Here is a 20,341-nt window from a genome sequence, read left to right as displayed (position 1 = left end):
TTGAGGACACAGTGTTGCAAAAATATGTTCAGACTTTATACTGGAGGTTCTGCATCTAAACTTTAAGGATGTCGTTGCTTCTCTGTAAAAATAAAGATTGCAATGAATCACTTAGTCTTTCAGTGAGTTCCCCAAGCTAATATGCCAGTATGGAGCTGGAATGGCTGGTAGCTCATTTCAGTATATCGGCAAGAAACAAGCTCGCTAAAGACCACATTGCCTATCTTTCCCACAGTGTACTTCTGTTATTACGAATGTAATTTGAAAGCCTTGTCTGAAAGAGTTTGACAGTCACCAAGGAAATCACTCACATTGCTTCTTCTAGGACTTGCTGTCAACAGCTCGGTAATTACCACCTTCCTTAATGGGGGGGAAGGACAGTTATGTCAGCTGATAGTCTGGAGTCTTATTTGTTTACAAGCAAAATAGAACTATGGATTCAAATTTAAGAGGTATTAAACTGCAATCAGATCAAGCCTCCTATAATTTTAATGATTTTTTGTTAGTGTAAAATATTCTCTTCTTTTATAAGATTATCAGCCCTGCACCACATACAAACACATACAAATGAAAAAGCAGGTTTGTCAAGTTCCTCTGCATACTGGGCATGGCAGATTCTCCAAGGAATATACACTGAAGAACTGCACTTTTGTGCAAACAAACCAAATGCACAAGCAGTTATGGGAAGGGACTCAAGGCCATGCTACTATGCATTTTCTCAAAATAAACAGAATCTTTATGTCCTGTAAAGCAGAAGGTCTAGAAAAGCTATCTGAAATTGCATGTGCTGTGCCTTTGCAAGTCTCGGTTCATTTCAGCTCCACCAAAGAAAGTTTAGAGCATCTGTGAAAACAGAATCTGAGATTGCATGAAAAGCATAAAACCGATTCCTGACAGAAGGACTTAGATACTTTAAGATGAAAAAGAAAATATAAAAGCAGTAAAAAAACCAACAACCCACAAACAAACAGAAAAAAAATCCACTACACCACAAAAGGCAAAGCTAGATTTGCATCAGGAAACATAGATAAGACATTTAAATCCATTCTAAATGATGCTGCAAAATTTTATTTCTGACTTAGTCCTTATGTGTTACCATTTCTGACATCTTCACTTTTTGGATAATTAAAACTTCTCCTACAAGACATTATGACAGTTTTAAAAATTCTGTCCCTTCTTATGCAAGGAGAAAAGGTTGGAAAACAGCGAGTGTGTGAAATACTGATGTTCTTTTCTATACATCTTCCTGGTGGTTTTCATTTTTTTTGAGGCACGCTAACAATGAGATGAAAAATGTGACCAAAACTTTGTGAGTATATTTAAACATTTATTCGCCTACATTAAAGTTCTTGTGGAATCCAAAAATGTCACTGGCAATTTTATCCAATATTTTTTTCTTTAACAAAATTTAACAGGAAGAAACTTGGGTTTTTGCAAGCTCACTGTAGTTTTCCAAAATACATGGTTTCAGTGGAAAAGCACTAACTTCCCAATTCTTCTTAGGAACCAAGAACAGCAAGAAGACACAATATGAGTACAAAGATTAGGAGAGTGGTTTACAGTCACATGCAAAAAAAAAAAAAAAAAATCAATAATGCATTACTACTCACTCACTGAGAAACTCATCCTGTACCTACTGAAGTAAATGCCAAATTTTTCATAGTTGAAAAGACAGTGCTATACAGTCATAAGTAACTATTGCTTAAACAGGAGCTGTTATAACAAAGTTGGGTTTGTGGGTTTGTTTGTTTGTTTTTTAAACCCACGCTTCCAATTCAGATTCTCTGATTAGCAAATCTTCAGACAGTGGAGTTCAGAGGTTTTAGGTGTTTCATTTCTGAACAATGAGCAATAAAGTTGTAGAGAACTAAGCCACTGGAGTAAAAATAGAAATTATTTTATTTCCCCCCCCCAACAGATTGACTGTAAGACATTGAGAAGACCACCAAATCAGATTTGTAAATAGTAAAAGGCTGTTTCTGATGGACACTGTTCATTTTAAATGTAATAATCACCAGCAGTTACAATGAAATCACAACTCTGAATGTGTTTAACATAACATCAAAAGTGGAAATAAGGACTGAAAGGAAATGACTTGTCAAAGGTAAAAATACTTATTAATAAAAAACTGAGGTAACACACAAAAGATTGAGACTTAGAGGCTACCTAGCAGAGTTGCATATACTACTCCAAGATTCAAAAGTAGGTCTTACCTAAGTGTTCCCACACAAGAGTACAACCCACATGCATACTCAACAACAACTCAACAAGATATTCAGTAGCTCCGTAAAACGTCTCCATCTGAAGTGAAAGAGTTGCATTTCAGATGAAACAAATAGCCAGATAAAGTCCTGTATGTGTATAATTTCCTGCTATAATCCTGGGGTTTAATCAGCACTAGAGCAGATCATCAAAAAAGTGTTACGTGTAAGCCACACAACCAGTCAGTCATGTGTTTCATTGTCAGAAAATAGTTCCATATGCAAGATAATTGTCTCAGAAGACTGAATTCAGAGTGGCAGATTACTTCAGAGATCCTTTAGCCAATGCATAATGGAAAGAATGAATTGTATATAATTGTATGCAATGCACTGAGTGAACCACGAATATGTATTGAAATGCTCTGAACAATGATCATCGTAGAAAAGCTTTCAATGAAAGTCAGACACATTCACACACTTTTCATCAGCTAAGAGTCACAATCTTGGCTAACCATATTCAGCAACCAATTTCCTATTCACTGTATGCACTGACTTACAAAATCAGATTATTCAATTGTCATAGCAACGGTATCCCAAATTTGGGTTGTCAAGGTAGATGCAAACAATTCAGTCTCTCAGTTCATATGGCCCCTTCTTGGGCTGATGCACCATTCTACATTAGGATACTAGAAAGTATTATGCATGAATGAAAAATGCAGATGTGGCCATAAAATAGCAGTGGCAGAGGGGTTCTTCAGGTACCACTGATGGATCAGAGTGTCAGCGGCAGGCAAATATGTTAAGAGTACTTTCTGTTCTTGCAGCCCAGGCAGTGGGCTGCACAGCAAGTAGTAGTACCTGTAGGAAACAGGGAAGAGTGACCAGAGAACGCCTGCCTTTTCCCCCTGCCATAGCAGAAATGACTCCTTTAGAAGACCAGTGTAGCTTATCCAGGTGTGCAGATGAAGAGAACATTCACCAGTTCCTACAGAAAGCTATTTCTCTCATTCACATACCTGAGGAATACCACCACACCACTGCTGCAGCTTCTCTTTTACTTCTGTGTCAGCTCCCATGTTTCTAAGTTGTGCAGGGGAGAGGAAAGAAAATGCAGGGACCTGGCAGAGGCAGTGACTACTAAAGTTAACACAAGAGCCACGTGGATAGGGGAAAGCCATTTACCTCAGCAGCAGCTCTCTGTGCATCCCATCTAAATCATTTGCAGTCAACTTTGGGTAGACAAATAATGCTAGAATGGAAATGTAGAGTCCTTCTGGGAAATGTGTAGGGAGAGAGGCACCAAAGGCCTCCCTCCAATGCCAATACCAAGCTGTAAATAAATGGATCAGATCCTGAGATACCCACTTCCTAATGTTAAGAGTTGTGAGCAGTAGTTAACAGAGCAAATGTCCTCCAAATCTCACTCCTGCTGAACTGCCATATAATGCCCACATGATACAATGCTTCACCAAAGCTTAACCATGTTCTATAAGCACCTGAACCTGCAAGACACACACATCATGTGAAGCATTAGTTCCCTCAGCAATGCATGTCCATTTCAGCACAGTCTTGCACAAAACAGTTTAGACCTACTGCAACTTAAAAGAACCACCAGTCCTTATCTAATACACAAGCACGTTTATGTGGAGTTCTTCCCATTTCCATCCTGAATAGGTTTCTCTGTTCATTTCAAATCTCCCTGGGAGAAGTCTAACACCTTTCAGTCTCTTTTCCTGTTTAGTACTCTTTTGTCAAGTTACTATGAATTTCTTCTCCTGTTGCCTAGGGTTAATGAGTCAGATTTCTCAGGCAGCAAGAAACATCACTCTACCTTAACAAAGTTTCTTCATCCCTTCAACTGGAACAAAAGAACTTCTCTCCCATTTTAAAAAACCCTGTTGTCCTCAAGCAGTGTGCCTTCCACTACGGTAAGGAGATATTTGACAACTTGTACAGACATTAAGTCCAGCTTTCCAGGTGTCTTACTACTACTTTTCATAGCCATTTACATAGCCAAGGAGAAAACACAAGCACCAAACTGCCACTTTATTGATGGAGGTTGCCTATTGACCTGGTGGCCTCCATGGACAATCTGACTGCCTCTTTGACCTGCTGGCATTGTCTTGTCAGGCATAGGCACCTCTCTCCCTGTGTCTGATTGTTGATGTAGTTTCATGTCATCTGCCACCATAGCCTTGAAGTGCTTTGACACGGCAGTATGTTGGTTTTTTACAAACTGGAGTTGAGAACAATTCACTTAATTTGTGACTTGGCTTGGTTACCTTTTATTTCTTAAGTTTCCTGAGACAACATTATAGCATCTGGAGACCCCACAGTATTAAAACTAGAGACCTCTGGATGAGGTAAGTCTGCTTCACTCCCCTCTGTTTTAAGTACATTTTAGAGCCATCTTGGAGCATGTCTCCAGTTTCTTGGAGAAAGCACTTGCGGTGGGTTGACCTCTGCTGGATGCCAAGTGCCCAACCATGCCACTCTATTACTCCCCCCCTCAGCAGAACAGGGGAGGAAAAAATAAGATGGGGGAAAAAAACCCACTTCTGGGTCAAGGTAAAAGCAGTTTAATGAAGCAATAGCAAATCAGGCACATGGAAGTGAAGGAAAACAAAAGATGTTATTATCTACTTCCCATCAGCAGGCAATGTTCAGCCACTTCCTGGGAAGCAGGGCTTCAGTACACATAGCGGTTACTCCTGAAGACAATCATCATAAACAATAAATGCCCCCCTCTTCCTTTCTTATAGTTTTTATATCTAAGCAGATGTTGCATGGTATGGAATACGCCTTTGGTCACTCTGGGTCAGCTGTCCTGGCTGTGTCCCCTCCCAAGATCTTGCCCACCCCCAGCCTGCAGGTGAGGGGGGGTTGGCGAGACAGCCTTGGTGCCGTGCGGGCAGTGCTCAGCAGTAGCCACAACACTGGTGTGTTATCACCCCCTGCCTAGCTACCAATGTGAGCACAGCACTGCGAGCGCTGCTGGGGAGCTTGGCCAGACCCAATACAGCACAGTTACTATTTTCAAGGATGTAAAGGTGAGCAGCTGCCATACAACACACTTGCTGCAACACACTGCTAAAGACAAAACCCTCAATATGGGGTCCAACGTAGAAAAATACAGTAGTAGCTTGGTGGAGGGAAATTAAAACCTTTCTGCCTGGAAAAGGAGAAGTGCACTATTTTGGAACACTCGTTACATGCAAGCCATGCAAAGTATGACGTGAGTACAGCAGAACTCCCAAACCAAATACCACTGAAGACTGTCTTCCCCTTACTTTTGATTGCAAGTCCACCCCTAAAAATATCTGTATCCCCACTGACTATACAGCAACTGGGAAGAACCAAGATAAAGACTGTTATCAAGTTCAGTGTTCACTTGGAAAGACAGACAAAGGTCTGGATCACTAAATAAGGTAACACAGCATGATCTCTTGAGAGTGCAGATATCTGTACTACTCCCAGGCCATTTCAGGATATATAACTTCCTTGCCACTTTCAACTTCATGGCTATTTCTTGAATTAACAGTGATTATTCCATCATTTATCTTCCTGGCTAGCATCTTAGGTTCACTGTATTTAGTCAAGTAGGTCAGTTCTCCAAAAAACGTCATAAATTTAAAAAACATAATGGCCATTTTTTTTAGCTTTACATGGATTTTTCCTAGCTTTACACAAAAGTTAACTCGTGACTTCCAAAAGTTTCAGAATATCTTAAAATGGCCTGCAATTACCCTTAAAAAGTTTCAGTCTTGCTAGAACTCAAGACTAGCACCTTGACTCTTCCCACCTGGGTTTCCAGCTCAGGACAAATCCTGGGTACCACACTGTGTTACATGGCTAGCAGAAACAGTTATCACTAGGTTTCCCTGAGAAGAATAATTTCCCCCTCATTCTTACTGATACAAAAGTAAATAATCCAAGACACTATTCTTATGCAAGCAAATTGTTCTACCAAATAGTCGCTAAAATCTGGCTGGCGGAAGAGAGTAAGTGAGCTCCTTAACAAGAAATAGGAAGTCCTCCACGAAGGACAAGAACAAGACCAGTGAGAAACAGCTAACAGAAAATCACCACTGTCCTTCAGTTGCTCATTAGTCAGGAATAAAAGGCCTGGCAAAGAGCTCAACTCCTCACACCTTTCCCAGAACTGCTATCTCCTGCTTGTTTCTTACAGGTCATGAATCAAAGTTTGTCCAATTATCACCCTTTTTGCACTATGTTTTTGTAGCCAAGTTGCAGGTGTTAACTTTTTTTTCTAATGCTACATATTTCTCTTATACTAGGAAGACCTGTCAGTAATTAACTATGAGAACTATCAGTTCCAGCCAATTGTAACATTATAATGTACAGCACTTGGATGCACATCTGTGGCATTTGATACATGGTCAATCTATCACATCATTGAACTTTATCACTCAGAGGCATGTCTCCGTAGATCTGCCTTTCAAGTTTTGCCTGCAGCCTTCTCTCTTTCCATTTGTGCTTCCTCTCCCAAAGAAATACCGCTACAGAGCGACACAAAAGCAGTCCAGAATTCCACCTGTATTACTTTGTCCTCGCTTCAACAGAAAGACCATTGAAGCTTTAGTGTCCCACTTCCACAATTTCTTGAAACATTCTGGAGTTCTAGGTGAGCTATTCTGCCTAGCTATCCCATGCTCCACTATGGCCACAAGTTACATCAAGTGCTTGCCCGAGATTCATTCAAACTCTTCTGGTTACCTGAACAGTTCTCCAGGCTACTAAATATAAATGCAGTGCTATATTTTAAACCTTAACTTTTGCTTTTTAATAATCTTGAATAAAGTGTAATGTCTTTGTCAAAGTCATGCTATGAAGGCAATATGCAAATATTAAATATAAGAATGGAGAATAACTGAGGGTAATAGGTAGAAATTGCAAGTAACTGCTGACAGTGCCTGAAAGCTGATGAAGTTAATTAACAATATTCCTAGGGATACATCCACAAAAAGAATAGCGAATGCAATAGCACAAGCTTGACTTTTCTGCTTTCCTCATAGAATTCTTATTGAATACAAATTAAGACAGAAAACGGCACTCTCTAATTAACATGGCTAAATACCAAAGAGAAGACAAAACAAACAAGTAGTGATACCTTCCTCATAAATTCACAAACAGCTTCTTGTATTCATTTAATTCAGCTTGCAAGATAAAGGTACCATGCATTTCACTTTCCTTTATTAGCTATCAAGGAAACAGACCAAGTGTAAGTTACATGATTATGTATGTAGTCAAGGAGATTGATTTGGTATATTTTGGAACATAAGAACGTATGAAAAAACACTGTAGTATGTGATCTTTCTTTAAAGGTTCATATACCTGTTCTATTAGCATGTTGCAATTCAGGGAAGTATCAGCGTTTCCAGATTCCAAATAATACAAGAATCTTCTCTTCAAACAACTTATGATCTCAACAATGGAGTAGAAGACAGATGAAAGAAAGCCTCATTACAAAGTCTGAATGTAAATTAACAACTTTCTGGACAAGACTAACACCACAGTTTTGAACAATACTCAGCAAACAAAGTCACTGCAGATACGCAGGTGGTGGGACTTACCAGGAAGTCACAGCAACACTTTAATTGGGTTTTGATTCAAAAGAAAATTATTCCCCTAAAATGCTACTATTTCTGTTTCTGCTTCTCTCTTGCTTTGACCCCAATGAATTAAAGAATTTGCAAAGCAAACCATATAAAACCAATTATTTCTCACATGAAGTTGCATTTCAGATAATGGAAAATAAATGAAATTTTCAAGAGCTAGTATTTCTTACTAGCACACAACACACAAATACATACACGAAAACAGATGTAAGGCAAGTTGTCCAAGAGGCATAAAGCTTTTGTGGGGGGGAAACAACAGCAGGAGAATAGCCTGGGTATTCTGTCTGAGAAACACTGTGTAGACATGAACACTGTACTCAGGTGGCACCCACGTCTAGAAACGGTAGGTACCGGCTCCAATCTGTGATCTTTTATTCCAAGAATCCCTTACCCAAAAAAGCAGAGAAAGCTGTGCATGAAGGATGGCCTAAGTTAAAATGTTAGGAGGGACATTATGTCAAGAGTATTGGATACAAGGCAGTTAATCAGGAAATCAAGAAGGAAGCAATGACAACACAGCAGCAGCCACAATTTAGCAAGTGCAGTGATTCTGAATGATGACTTTTTGCAGTTTTGCTCGATTTAGATGTACAGTATTGGCTACCAGTACCACAAACAGACCAGGAACACCAAGTTCTTTGACAGTATTAAAGTCCTCAAGGGGCAAAAATTACAAGTCACTTAACGTGTGTACTGATCTCTACTTCAGTTCCCCCATTTTAATTTTTTTTTTTTGTTCTTGTTCAAACTGATGGATGAACCTAATGGTTTTAATTATTTCCAGGGTATGCCCTTCAGAACTGCATTGCTTTCCCCATATACAATACTTCTGTCCAGAGACTCCCTTGCTTCATTAAGATGGAAAGTCATTTCAGCCACAAAAAGCCAGAGTAATAGTGTTTTAATCAACTGAAGAGCACACAGGCAGCTACCATTGTAAGTACCCCATGACACAAATCCAGCACAGTACTGCATTGCCTACAGGATGGGGAAACTGCAGATTTGCCTGGTTTAGAAATATGAAGCTAATGGTTGCGCTAAGACTCAATGTCCACCTCTCTGAAACTGACTCGGATTGAAAAGCTCAAGAGCAATACAAAGTAATTCACTTTGTGCACAATACTAGCACAGGAGAGGGGAAAAGGAGAGTGAATGGCTGTCTTTTGGCTAGTGTTCTACTTCACCACAACTCCTTAAGAATAAGCCGCAAGTCAGAGTTCAAAGTTCTCGAATAGATTACATTTAAACTATTAAGAACTGCATGCTTGGCAATGGTAGGATTGAAACAAAAAACCTAAACACTCAGGAATAAAAAAAAATAATAAAAAAATCAGAGTTATCTGATTTACAAAAGAACTCACACATGAAAGGCAGCTCAAAGAGATTTTAAAAACCCTAACCCTTGGTAGCTGGCAAACTTCTTATGCCTTCTCAAAATAGGGAAAAGAGAAGCTCTTTGCTCAGAGCCATACTTAACTACTTGGAGCTCCAAAGGGCTGCTCTGGAGACTGTGAAATAGCCACAGAAACATTCCATCCATCCCCCTCTGTTCAAAGGAAACAACCATCAAAACTGTCTGTTAAGTTTCCATCTCCTTTAAATCAGCAAGATGGACTTCAGAATCATTTTCTTTGTGACAAAGAGTAATAGGAGATCGATGCTGGATACCAGAACCATGGAAGGCATGAGAACATAAGAAGGTTTAATGTTCACACAGCAAATAAATAAACATCATTTTATTTAACTGCACTCAAAAGAGGAAATACATAATTTTTTTTCTATAAATCTTGCTTTAAATGCAGTATATTTTTATTAGAATAAAAATGCAATCCTGTCAGATGATGTTGTTAATGAACATCCCTCTGAAGGGTATGAAATATCCCAGCTAGATTTTCCCTATGAGAGTTTTGTGGTTTGTTTTTTTCAGCATCAACATTGCTGGCAAGACAACAGTAAAGCAATAGAATACAAGTAAGTTTCAAATTGAGAAGGATCAATTAAAATGGAGTTAATCAAATGCAGACATTCTTGTTTCTGGAAATATTACAAGCTTAACTTTTGTTACACCCTCAGAAGTGCTGGATCACAGTGTCAGAGCAGAGCCTGAGAATTCTTTATACAGGGAAAGAAAAGTGAAGGGAAAGAAGTTATTGGAAAGAACAAAGCATGAATATTAAGAGCAGGAAAAGCACAAAAGAAAAAGGCTGTAAGTGTTAGCCAAAAATAGAGATTGTAGAAAGCACTGAAGAGGAGCCAATAATTGCATCTGGAGAAATACTAACATAGCACCATAGAAGAACTACTCTCAAGTTAACAGTCCTTATTCTCCATCATAGCTATAAAAATCAAGATTCCCCTGGAACACACACCACCTACCAGGGGCAAAATTATGTCACTCTCACAGTGAGGTTCTTCAAGGAGTTGCAGCTTTATTGCATGCAGCCCATGTGCCCTACAATGAAGCCTGCTGGAGGATCCTTCTCTTAGCAGCTCAGCCCCCAGGCTCTGCTGGGACAGCTTCACACCAGCTGGAAGTGTTTCTACAGCCCACAGTCCACTGACACATGGTATGTTAAGGATACACACATGCAACTACCTAGATAGCATGTAAGTGAGAATCCGATACACCCAGAGATGTACAGCAGAATCTGGGCCATAGAACCTTAGTCTTCAGTGGATAAACCACATCTCACTACTTGAGCAATCTGGTGAACTGAACATCACAATTAGAAATTGGATACATACATTCTAATCTAGACGTTACTAAAGACTCACTGTATGAGTCTGGATTTAATTTTTTCACACGACGAGGGGTAACATTGGCATTTCAGACAATCAATATTTGAGTTTGTAATTCAACACGTGACAACCTAAAAAACAGGTCAGTTTGGCAAATGCAGTTATCAGCTTCTGCTTCTGACATGCAAAAAGCTGGAATAGTAACAAATAACATGCTACACTTTGCCATGTAAAGTGGAAAAATGTACCCACTACATGGTACATACTGTAGCAATAGAGATGAGAATAAAATATTTACAGTAACACCTATTTATTTTTTTTCCAGAAAAGCTGCATTACAAATGAGTTCCCCAATAATTCACTCTTAAAATTCATACATAAATTTATTTTTGTCATTATATATATAATTATTCTGCCACAAAAGTGAGAAATGCTATGGAAGCTGCGTTTGACTGCTTTCATTTCAAGAGTGACAGACAAGTTCTTTGGTCAAATTGCAAGAGGCTATAGTTTGCCTGCATGCAACCCCTCATTCACAGAGAACAGAGTAAAAACTGTTTGTGCTGTCTTTACCACTGCAACAATTAGCGTGAAACAGATGTGAAAATAGACATTCTGTATCTCAGAAATATATGACTTCACAAGTCTGTAAAACACTATGATGCGTGTCCTGTCACTGAGCATTTAGCTTTGACAAGGGCTCAGCAGTGTATCATTTAACCAAGAAATTCACTGTAAAAGTTTACTCATCTGTGAGATATGACACTGCATACTTGCAGCTTCACCAGGGACTCAAAGAGGTTCGGTTATGTAGTCACTGTATAGGTTTGCTTCTTTCCTGAAGCACAATTTAAGATGTGCTACAGTCTTGCTAAGGCTTCTTTATTCTGCCTCATTAATTTCATCCGTACTAAAATGAGGTAGGTGGGGACTTCTGAGGGGGGGGGGGGTCCATAATAAAATAAGCTATATATTTTAGATACAAGCAGCATATACACATAGCATACAATAAGCATACAGACATAAAAAGCTTAATCCATTAATTAGGCCTCAATTTCAAAATAAAAGCACATTCTAAGAAAAGGTTTATACACTACATTTTTTATATGCGTAAAAAAATTATTTACAATGGTATGGTAGCAATCTTAAAAACATTTCTTTAATGAGTAATATAATTCAAATACATAAACAATTAGACACCAGAGTAAGTTGATCAGAAATGGGCAGTTCTTCATTTTAAATGATAAAAAAAACCCCACCAGAAAAAGACCGTTAACCCCAGTACAGTGGGGAAAATCCTTTTCAAACTGAAAATGTTTAATGCTAACCAGAATTCTGATTACTAGTCTATTATTCATTCTCTATTAAGTACATGTTGTTGTCATCGAGTAAAGACCTAAGACTGGAGCGCATACAAATAGGACACTTGACACAGATGTTCACGCAATAAAAGCGACAGCCCTTCCAGAGTATATTTCACAAATCAGTTAGGGTGATGCAAACAAGTATACACCGTTCAGAAAAACCCATTAAAGGGTGGAGTCACAGATGCAGACTTGAAGTTATCATTTCTATTTTAAAATATTCAGCTGTAGTGTAGTCTCAGAACAGAGGAAAACACCAGAGGCAAACCAAATAGGTCTTGAAGCAGAGACAGAGGAGAAGGCAGGGGCAAAGCTAGATAGCATTACACAGAGAAGATTATGGTCATTTTATTGTGTTGCTAGTAGCACTTAAAAAAAAAGCTCACAATGGGTTTAAGTATATGGTGGGACTAGATGAAGCATAAGGCTAGTATTTCATGAAAGACAACAAAAGCAGACCTAAAACACAGGCCAAGCTCAGGTCTGGAAAAATCACGGTTGTACAAGGGGAAGAGAAAAGAACACGAAAACTGACATAATGTACAATTGATAGAATGATTCTGTCGTGCAGCTATTCTCTCTGTTTGAACTGTAGTGAGATGTTGGTCATCATTGTGTCTGGCACCAAATGTTTAACGATCACTAAGTTCACCTGGGTGCAGCAGACACTGGTGGTTTATTTATGGGGGAAAAAAATTACTTTTTGGCAATAACATCTGAGAACTGGTAAGTAACACTGATAGTAAAGATGTAGCATGACATTACAATTAGATTTTGATTAGTATAGTAGATCTGTGCAATACAACTTTGCTGAGTTAATTGCACTTAAGAGGGGTTTGTTTTTATGTAGCTTTAAATCTCAAGTGACAGACTGTATCATGAGAAAGACAGCTAAAAAGCCAACTTTAGAAATCACAAATTCAGAAAACATTGAAGAGATTGGCAAGCACTTCACCAAACATTTACATTAAACATGAATTGTTGTTCTGATTACATCTTAAAGCCAGTAAATTAAGAATAATTTTTAAACAGTTACTCATCTCCTACTAGCATTTATTTTAAATCTTTTTTTAAAGCACAGCATATCAGTGCAAAGTATTAATCTCTAAAGTAAGTTACCTTTATGAAACACTACTGCAAAAACATGATTAGTCATAATTAACCACAAGACAGGTTTCATAGCTGCTTTTTGCAATTTTGTGGGTTTTTTTAATAATTATTGCTCCTGGCAGAAACATAGCAACTTAAACAGGTAATTACACAAAGAGTGTGTTTTTGCTACAAGCTATCACTGCTCCCATCGAAGTCAGGACAAGAGACCACAGCTAAAAAAAGAAAATTAACCCTAAGTTTTACATTCTAATTTGGACACAGCAAATGCCTATTTGCATCCGATTCTGTCCAAAATACTTGCTCAGTTTTCCAATAGGTGACCAAGTCTTTTCTCACCTATTTATGTTTTCAATTGTGGAAAGCTCAAAACGCTTTCACAGAAAGGCAGCAGATTTGTCAACATTACATGATATCTTTTGGGGAGGACTGCACAACCATTCTCCTATCTTACACTGGTAGGCATAACTAGCTCACAGTAGGAGCAATACTCAAATACATAAATTCTCACCTATCCATGTTGATAGTATCGACAGCCAAAGTAAGCCTGCAAGATCTGTGACAGAGGATGAAGTGTGACTTGAACTGCTCAATTTAAAGTTTAAAGACAATTTAAAGACTGACCAAAAATAAAATACTCTAGAATAATAAATAGGTACTGAACAGAATAGTGGCTATGTCTGTAATAACATTATTACAAGAATTAAGTGCATTGCATTACATATACACAAGAACCAAAAGTTATCCATATAAAATGAGCAGAATTGACCAACCCACAATACCAGACTAAATTTCTTAACAGCGTTAACTTCTCAAAGCTGTACCTGACACACATGATTTCTGCCTGTAAGAAAGAAGAGTATAACAATATTCTGAATTTATAAGGAAAATAACATTCAATTTCAAGCTTTGCTACAAGAAAGCCTAAAGTGAAAGTTAAGCAACTACTCCAACTCGCTGTATTAACGATGCCTTTGAGCAAAGGCCAAGCAGCCAATACAAATCTAGCTCAAGTGGCTTAGAGTTATACCTTTAGGGTTAGCAAAAAAGAAGGTTACGTCTGCTGACAAACAGAACATTTTCATGGTTTAAACAGATCACCCATGCTCTAGTACCAATTCTTTCAAAGCACTGGTGCTCAGTTTTTGCTGTTCTTTATGGACAGCAGTTTCCATACATTCATTGGTCTGTAACATATTACATAGCCGTAGAATAAATGTGGTTCTTTAACTGATCCCACCAAGAACTGCACAACAGCTCAATTAACATCTCCTAAAGCCTGGTGCAACAGTATCAGTTTTAATCCTCCAGAACTCACAGAAGGATGCTATAGATTAGCTCCGTTTCTCTTTAGAATACACCTTCTGAGTTTATTTTACAGCTAAACATTTTTGAGAAGCTGCTAGGAAAAGGCTGAAGAGTCCTTCCGTGGGATGTCTGGAACTTACTTCTGATGAAGTAAAAATAATATGCCCTTTGCTTTTAATAGGCACAGAATCACAATATCCCTATCCAACTTAACTCAAGTTTGTTTATTGCTTACAAATTGCTGCAGTGGAATTAAAGCTCAAACATGAGCCAAAAGAGTAATGAGCACTGCTAGATGAGCTCTAACAGCATAGAAATAACCATAGCAATTTTACCTAGATTCGACTATAAACACCAGTTTGTAGATCCGATTTAAAAAAAACACAACAAAACATGATTGATCTTGTAAGTCTACTTTAACTGCAATAAAGTACAATGTGAACTATGTGCACACAGTACTTCTGAGAGCTTTCATAGCACCATGAAAATTAGTCTGATGGGACTGAGCTATCCCAGCGACGCTTTCACTTATAATGCTTTGCAATACCTTTATCTGTAATTGTCCTTGTCAAAAAGGCTGTGGATTTGTAATGCAATGCAGACTTATTAAACTGAAGTCTTAGGCAACTGAAGTTTTCAAGCAACAGTGACAGTGATGACAGATAGCAGTCTTATAAGTTGAAAAGCCCCAAACTAATTTCATCATTAGGAAGTGTTTTCCATTATACATTCCTCTATTATTAACTTATACTCAGCGGAGGTTAGAAACAGTAATGAGATCCTACACATGTGCTAAAGCTGCCTTCTAGGATTTTCACATCTTTATTATTATGTTTTCAAGCAGAAATCACTGTAGAAGTCAGAAGATCTGACAAAACACAGTTCTGTGCTGTCTCTCTATAACTCTGCAAACTGTACCTCACTTACATGCAACTCCACTGTGTGTTGCTGTGATTTTACAGCAGTACTCAATGCAAGCTATTACTACGATTAAGTACCATACTATCCACAGTTGCAGGGGGGAGGAACGACACAGCTTTTGGCAAGTACACAAAGAACAGCCTTTTTTGAGAGCTCTAACCTAGGATCACTAATTCCAGCCGCTTCTTATTCTGCTACTGGCCTTTTGGCCGAGGTTAAGCAATCACTTTTCTCCATCACCGTTTCCCCATCTGTAAAAGGAATGTAGAGACATTCACACCATTCTACAACTGCTATGACATCTATAAATTAAACAAAGCCTTTCTAGGATATTGTTAACTATGAAATATACATGAATTATGTATGATTCATCATTGGTCTACTTGTTGCATTAACTGAACTTGTTCCTCTTTTCTTTTTAGTTACCGAGAGGACATACTGTTAACCAGTCCAGCAAAAATTAATGTTTTTATTTTTTCTAAATAATTACTTTGATTTCTTTCTTTGTTTAGGGATAAAATATAACATGGGATTCCAGCAATCAAAAAAAGTAAGTTTCAGCAGTACATAAAGAAAACGTACCAAATCCTGAGTATGCAGTATGGATAGAGATGGCTCAGATAAGGCCACTAGACTGGAAATGAAGCACTGAAAAGGAAAGATGCATCAAAGCTTTGCCATGAAGTACAAATTTTCCTTTTAAAATATGAATTTGATAAGCTATGCAACTTTAGTTTTATGAGTTTTTTCCTAGACTGGATATTGCTAAAAGATACTGTAAACTTTGCATATATTAATATTCTGTATGCAATCATACCGATCAAACAAATGTCTTCGGTGGTACTTAAAAATGGGCTAAAAGAAAAATACTGGTGAAATTCCTCCATCTAGTGGCTGTTAGCACACTCAAAATAGCAGTGCTTTCATAGTTAAAGGACAAGTGCAAGATACACAAAGGAACAACTGTGCAGCTGACAGCTGTTACCCAAATGCCATTGCCTGGTGAAATCAGTGCGATGTAATTGACATCACTCCATCTCTACAGCTCCAGCTTGACCTTCTGGATGAAGAGTTAGACTGACAGAAGACATTGAAATCATGGCATTTGAGTTTCCCAAAAACTATAGGTTCATTATCATCGTTATCACTAAATGTGTGCATATCTAGGAAGTTTGAATTTGATAACCTTGAAATGTCAGCCACATCATGAGTCTAGTTACTCTTATTCAATTGAATTTCAGCCACTCTGTAAAGGGTAATATAGGTAAGTATTTCTAGTATTTTACATAGACAAAAACTTTAATACACCTTCGACTACTGGAAACAACCTCTTTAGGTAAGGGCAGAGTACAACAATCACTCCCAGCAACTTAATACACACTGTCTTGTATGACAAATTATCAGTTGTTTTCCCAGTCTGCACATCACATACCACCTCCACTACCACCATAGCGAACAAAACATTTTAGAAGCCTAAAGTTCTGCAACAACTTGCACAGTACTCTAAAAATCCTACTTAATACTGATCTGTTCGGACTTTTGTATAGAAGTTAACAATTTAAGCAAGTCAACTACAAAATAATACAATTTGGTTTTTTTCTTCTTTTATCACCAATGCTTTTCATAATGACTACTGAGTCTCTTTAAGACTTTTTAAGTCTCTCACCCTTAAAAGGATGTAGCAAGATATAACCTCCATAACAGTACAAGTTACTTAGAGCATCACTTTTTTCAGCCAACAGACACTTTTAAAATCACCATTACAATTAAGATTTGATTTGCCACCTTGAAAGAGCATGACCCTACTAATCCTCATACTGTACACCTTAAAATTCATCCACTATCTTATTTTTAAATAAGTTTTAAATACTAGTAAGGAGCAAATTAAGACTGAAAAATCAGAAACTCACAATTTGTAAAACCTCTAAACAAACATTAAATATTTTGGGTAAGCAATAAACACACTGCATCTACATCTGCCTCCTCTGTTGAAATACTCCCTTGTGGTTCATATGGCACTTGGCTCCCAGGTGAGTTCCCAAAACAGGGATGACCTGTAGTTAAACAGTGTTCAAAACCTAATTGTAGTCCAAGAGGCACAGACATGTGGACTGGGATTTAATTCAGCAGGAAGTAATGGAGCACATCAGGGCTGTGTGCCAGAAGAAGTATTAACCAGTGAGATCTGCCTAATGAGGAAGAGCAGGTCCCAGACACCCCTTACCCATAGACCCACCTTTCTTACTCTGTTTTCACTTGCCTAACCCCTGCCACTGCTTCACTCCCACCCCTTACTGCTTCCCATCAAGTCCCAGTTACTTTGGTCCCAGGCTCACCTCACTCAAGCCTCCCTTTGGAGTCTCCATTCACACAGCCCTCACCAAACCCACTTCTCTGCAAAGCCTCCATTTTCTCACTGCAGTCCTTTCTGCTTCCCTCTTTCCACTCTTGCTCCCTCTACACCCTCACTCCACTTTGCAAACATTATAACCTTCCCTTCCCTGACAGCCTTCACTCTCCACACAACTACCCTCACTGCAAAGATAAAGTTACTGGGGGGTGGGGGTGGCAAACTGATTCATGTGACAACAAGCAGCCTGGAATAATTGAAGTCCTCAAAATACTCAGATACATTTTAGGGAAATTTCAAAGACAACATATCTCAGACAAAGTTATTCTATCAAAGTCTGGGTACAGTCACCACCTAAAATACAGTTAAAACCAAATCTGAACAGGAATTTACCAGTTCAGGCTCATCTCAGCCTTTGAATTTCATGTAAGCACAGAACCAGATGACAAGAGAAAAGTCCATACCACAACATAGGCACAGTGCTGAGGACCTGGAGCAATGCATTTTGCTGTACAAATCTGCTGAACTCAGAGCGTATGAAAGATCCCCACTAAATTGTACAAGCTGTTAAGATTGACACTCTCTCATTTACTAACACCTTTAATCTATTTTTTCCCCCCATCAGGACTGTGTTTCCAGCAATAACCAGGATAGAAGATTAAGAAAAAATACTGCAGACAGAGTAGCAACAGTAAAGCAGAGCGATTCATTACACCTATCTGAAAGTGTGCCCACTAAGCTTCAAAGCACAGACAAAAAGCAAAGCAGCATAACATTTGCAATGAAAGATCAACAGAAAGGTGAAGAAATTAATTCTATTGGGCTCCATAAACGGAGGAGGAGATTTATAATTAAAAAGAGCCCAATCCTGATCTCCATAAACAGCTCCATTCTCAACCTGCCCACGCTTAAATCTGAGGATAGAAGCAACAAGTGGAAGAGTCTCTATCAGATCCAAAGAGAAAGAAAGAGGATTATGAGGGAAACATGTTCTAAATACAAGAGTAATAATAGAAGAATAATCACTCCTTATCATGTTTCTAGAATATTTGTAGAAGACAAATACAGAGTTTTATACTGTGAAGTACCAAAAGCTGGCTGCTCTAACTGGAAACGGGTGCTTATGGTTCTTAACGGGCTGGCTTCTTCCACAAAAGATATACAGCACAACACAGTGCACTACGGAAACTATTTAAAAAGACTGGATGGGTTTGATCACAAAGGAATTTACCATAGGCTCAACACTTACACAAAGATGCTTTTTATTCGTGAACCCTTTGAAAAGCTGGTATCTGCATTTCGGGACAAGTTTGAACATCCAAATAACTACTACCACCCGGTTTTTGGAAAAGCCATCATTTCCAGATACCGTGTCAATGCCACCAAAGAAGCATTAAGGACAGGCTCTGGAGTCAAATTTAAAGAGTTCATTCAGTATCTCCTGGATGTACATAGGCCAGTGGGTATGGATATCCACTGGGATCATGTCAATAGGCTTTGCAGCCCATGTTTAATAGACTACGACTTTGTTGGGAAATTTGAAAGTATGGAAGAAGATGCAAACTTTTTCTTGCACTTAATTGGTGCACCACAAAATTTAACTTTCCCCAAGTTTAAAGATAGACACTCCAATGAAGAAAGAACTACCACTAAAATTACACAACAGTATTTTGCACAGCTTTCTCCTTCTCAACGGCAACGAAGCTATGACTTTTACTATATGGATTACTTGATGTTTAACTACTCAAAACCTTTTGAAGATTTATATTGATTTGAGAGCTGTGACATTTCCACGGTCATATCAGTTGACTTGCCTAAGAAATCCAGGTGGCTTCTGTTTATAAATACTCATCTGTTAGTAAACAATTGGTCAAAGAGCAGGAAAAAACCCAAAACAGAACATAAATGGCTAGCGATGTTTACACCTTCACCTTAATTGCCTCCTTTTTCAAAGCATATTTTTTTCTATAGTTTCTCCATATGAAATGTATGTACATATATGTATAATATGTCAGGGCTCCCAAATAAATCACATAATTTTCCATGCTGGTGTGGCCTGTGTTTGCACTGAGAGAACAGTTTGAAACTGGGGACATTCTGCAGTGGAGCCAGTATTTCAAGCTCAGTCCTGCTTAGAAAATAAATCTGAAAGTGACAAAGTAGCAAGAAAAAAAAGAATACACTGAGTAATATTTACAGTTCATTGAAATCTGCAATGCATGAAGCCATACACTAAACAGGCACTATATATTTGAAGTTGGTCATAGATGGCTATACCCCGAGAGTCTTAAAATAGTTAGGGAGAAAAAGTCTATCATACACTGTTCAAAACCACACTGATGAAAACAACTAATAGGGACCATGTGAGTGGAGTATTAAACCAGATGTTGCAATTCAGAGTGAGGATGTGTTCTCCCCCCTCAATATTTCCCTTATGGCACATTCATCTGAAAAAAGATAAAATGCAGGCGAACATTTGCATCTTTATAAATGTTGTTAAGATTCTTTTAATCCTTTGCATTAACATAAATCTCTGGTTTAATCTTCATAGTCACCAGGAATATAAAAAAAAAAATCTTTCCTTCATAATAACAAGGAATAATAAATGCAACTTCCTGCCCAACAGGATAGTTCTTTTCCTTGCTGCAGACAATTTGCACTTGTTTATTTCAGTAGCAATTACATCTGACCTAACACACAAATAACATT

At 38.2% G+C, this 20,341-nt stretch overlaps 1 protein-coding gene across 2 annotated transcripts in view; it reads left to right on the top strand.

The window, feature by feature from the left end:
- The window catches only part of CHST8 (carbohydrate sulfotransferase 8), a 185,722-nt gene extending 166,065 nt beyond the window's left edge, over positions 1 to 19,657 (top strand). For both annotated transcript variants that reach the window (XM_037409536.1, XM_037409535.1), the window contains exons 3-4: positions 15,795 to 15,832; positions 18,258 to 19,657. In XM_037409536.1, coding sequence (XP_037265433.1) covers positions 15,795 to 15,832; positions 18,258 to 19,403 — 1,184 coding nt within the window. In that variant the 3' untranslated portion in view covers positions 19,404 to 19,657. The remainder of the gene's footprint in view (positions 1 to 15,794; positions 15,833 to 18,257) is intronic.
- The last annotated feature ends 684 nt before the right edge of the window (positions 19,658 to 20,341 follow it).

The sequence above is a fragment of the Falco rusticolus genome, chromosome 15 (assembly GCF_015220075.1).
Source record: "Falco rusticolus isolate bFalRus1 chromosome 15, bFalRus1.pri, whole genome shotgun sequence".
Taxonomy (NCBI): Eukaryota; Metazoa; Chordata; class Aves; order Falconiformes; family Falconidae; genus Falco; species Falco rusticolus.
Note: the sequence above shows the minus strand (reverse complement) of the source record. Positions and strands in the feature narration are given on the sequence as shown.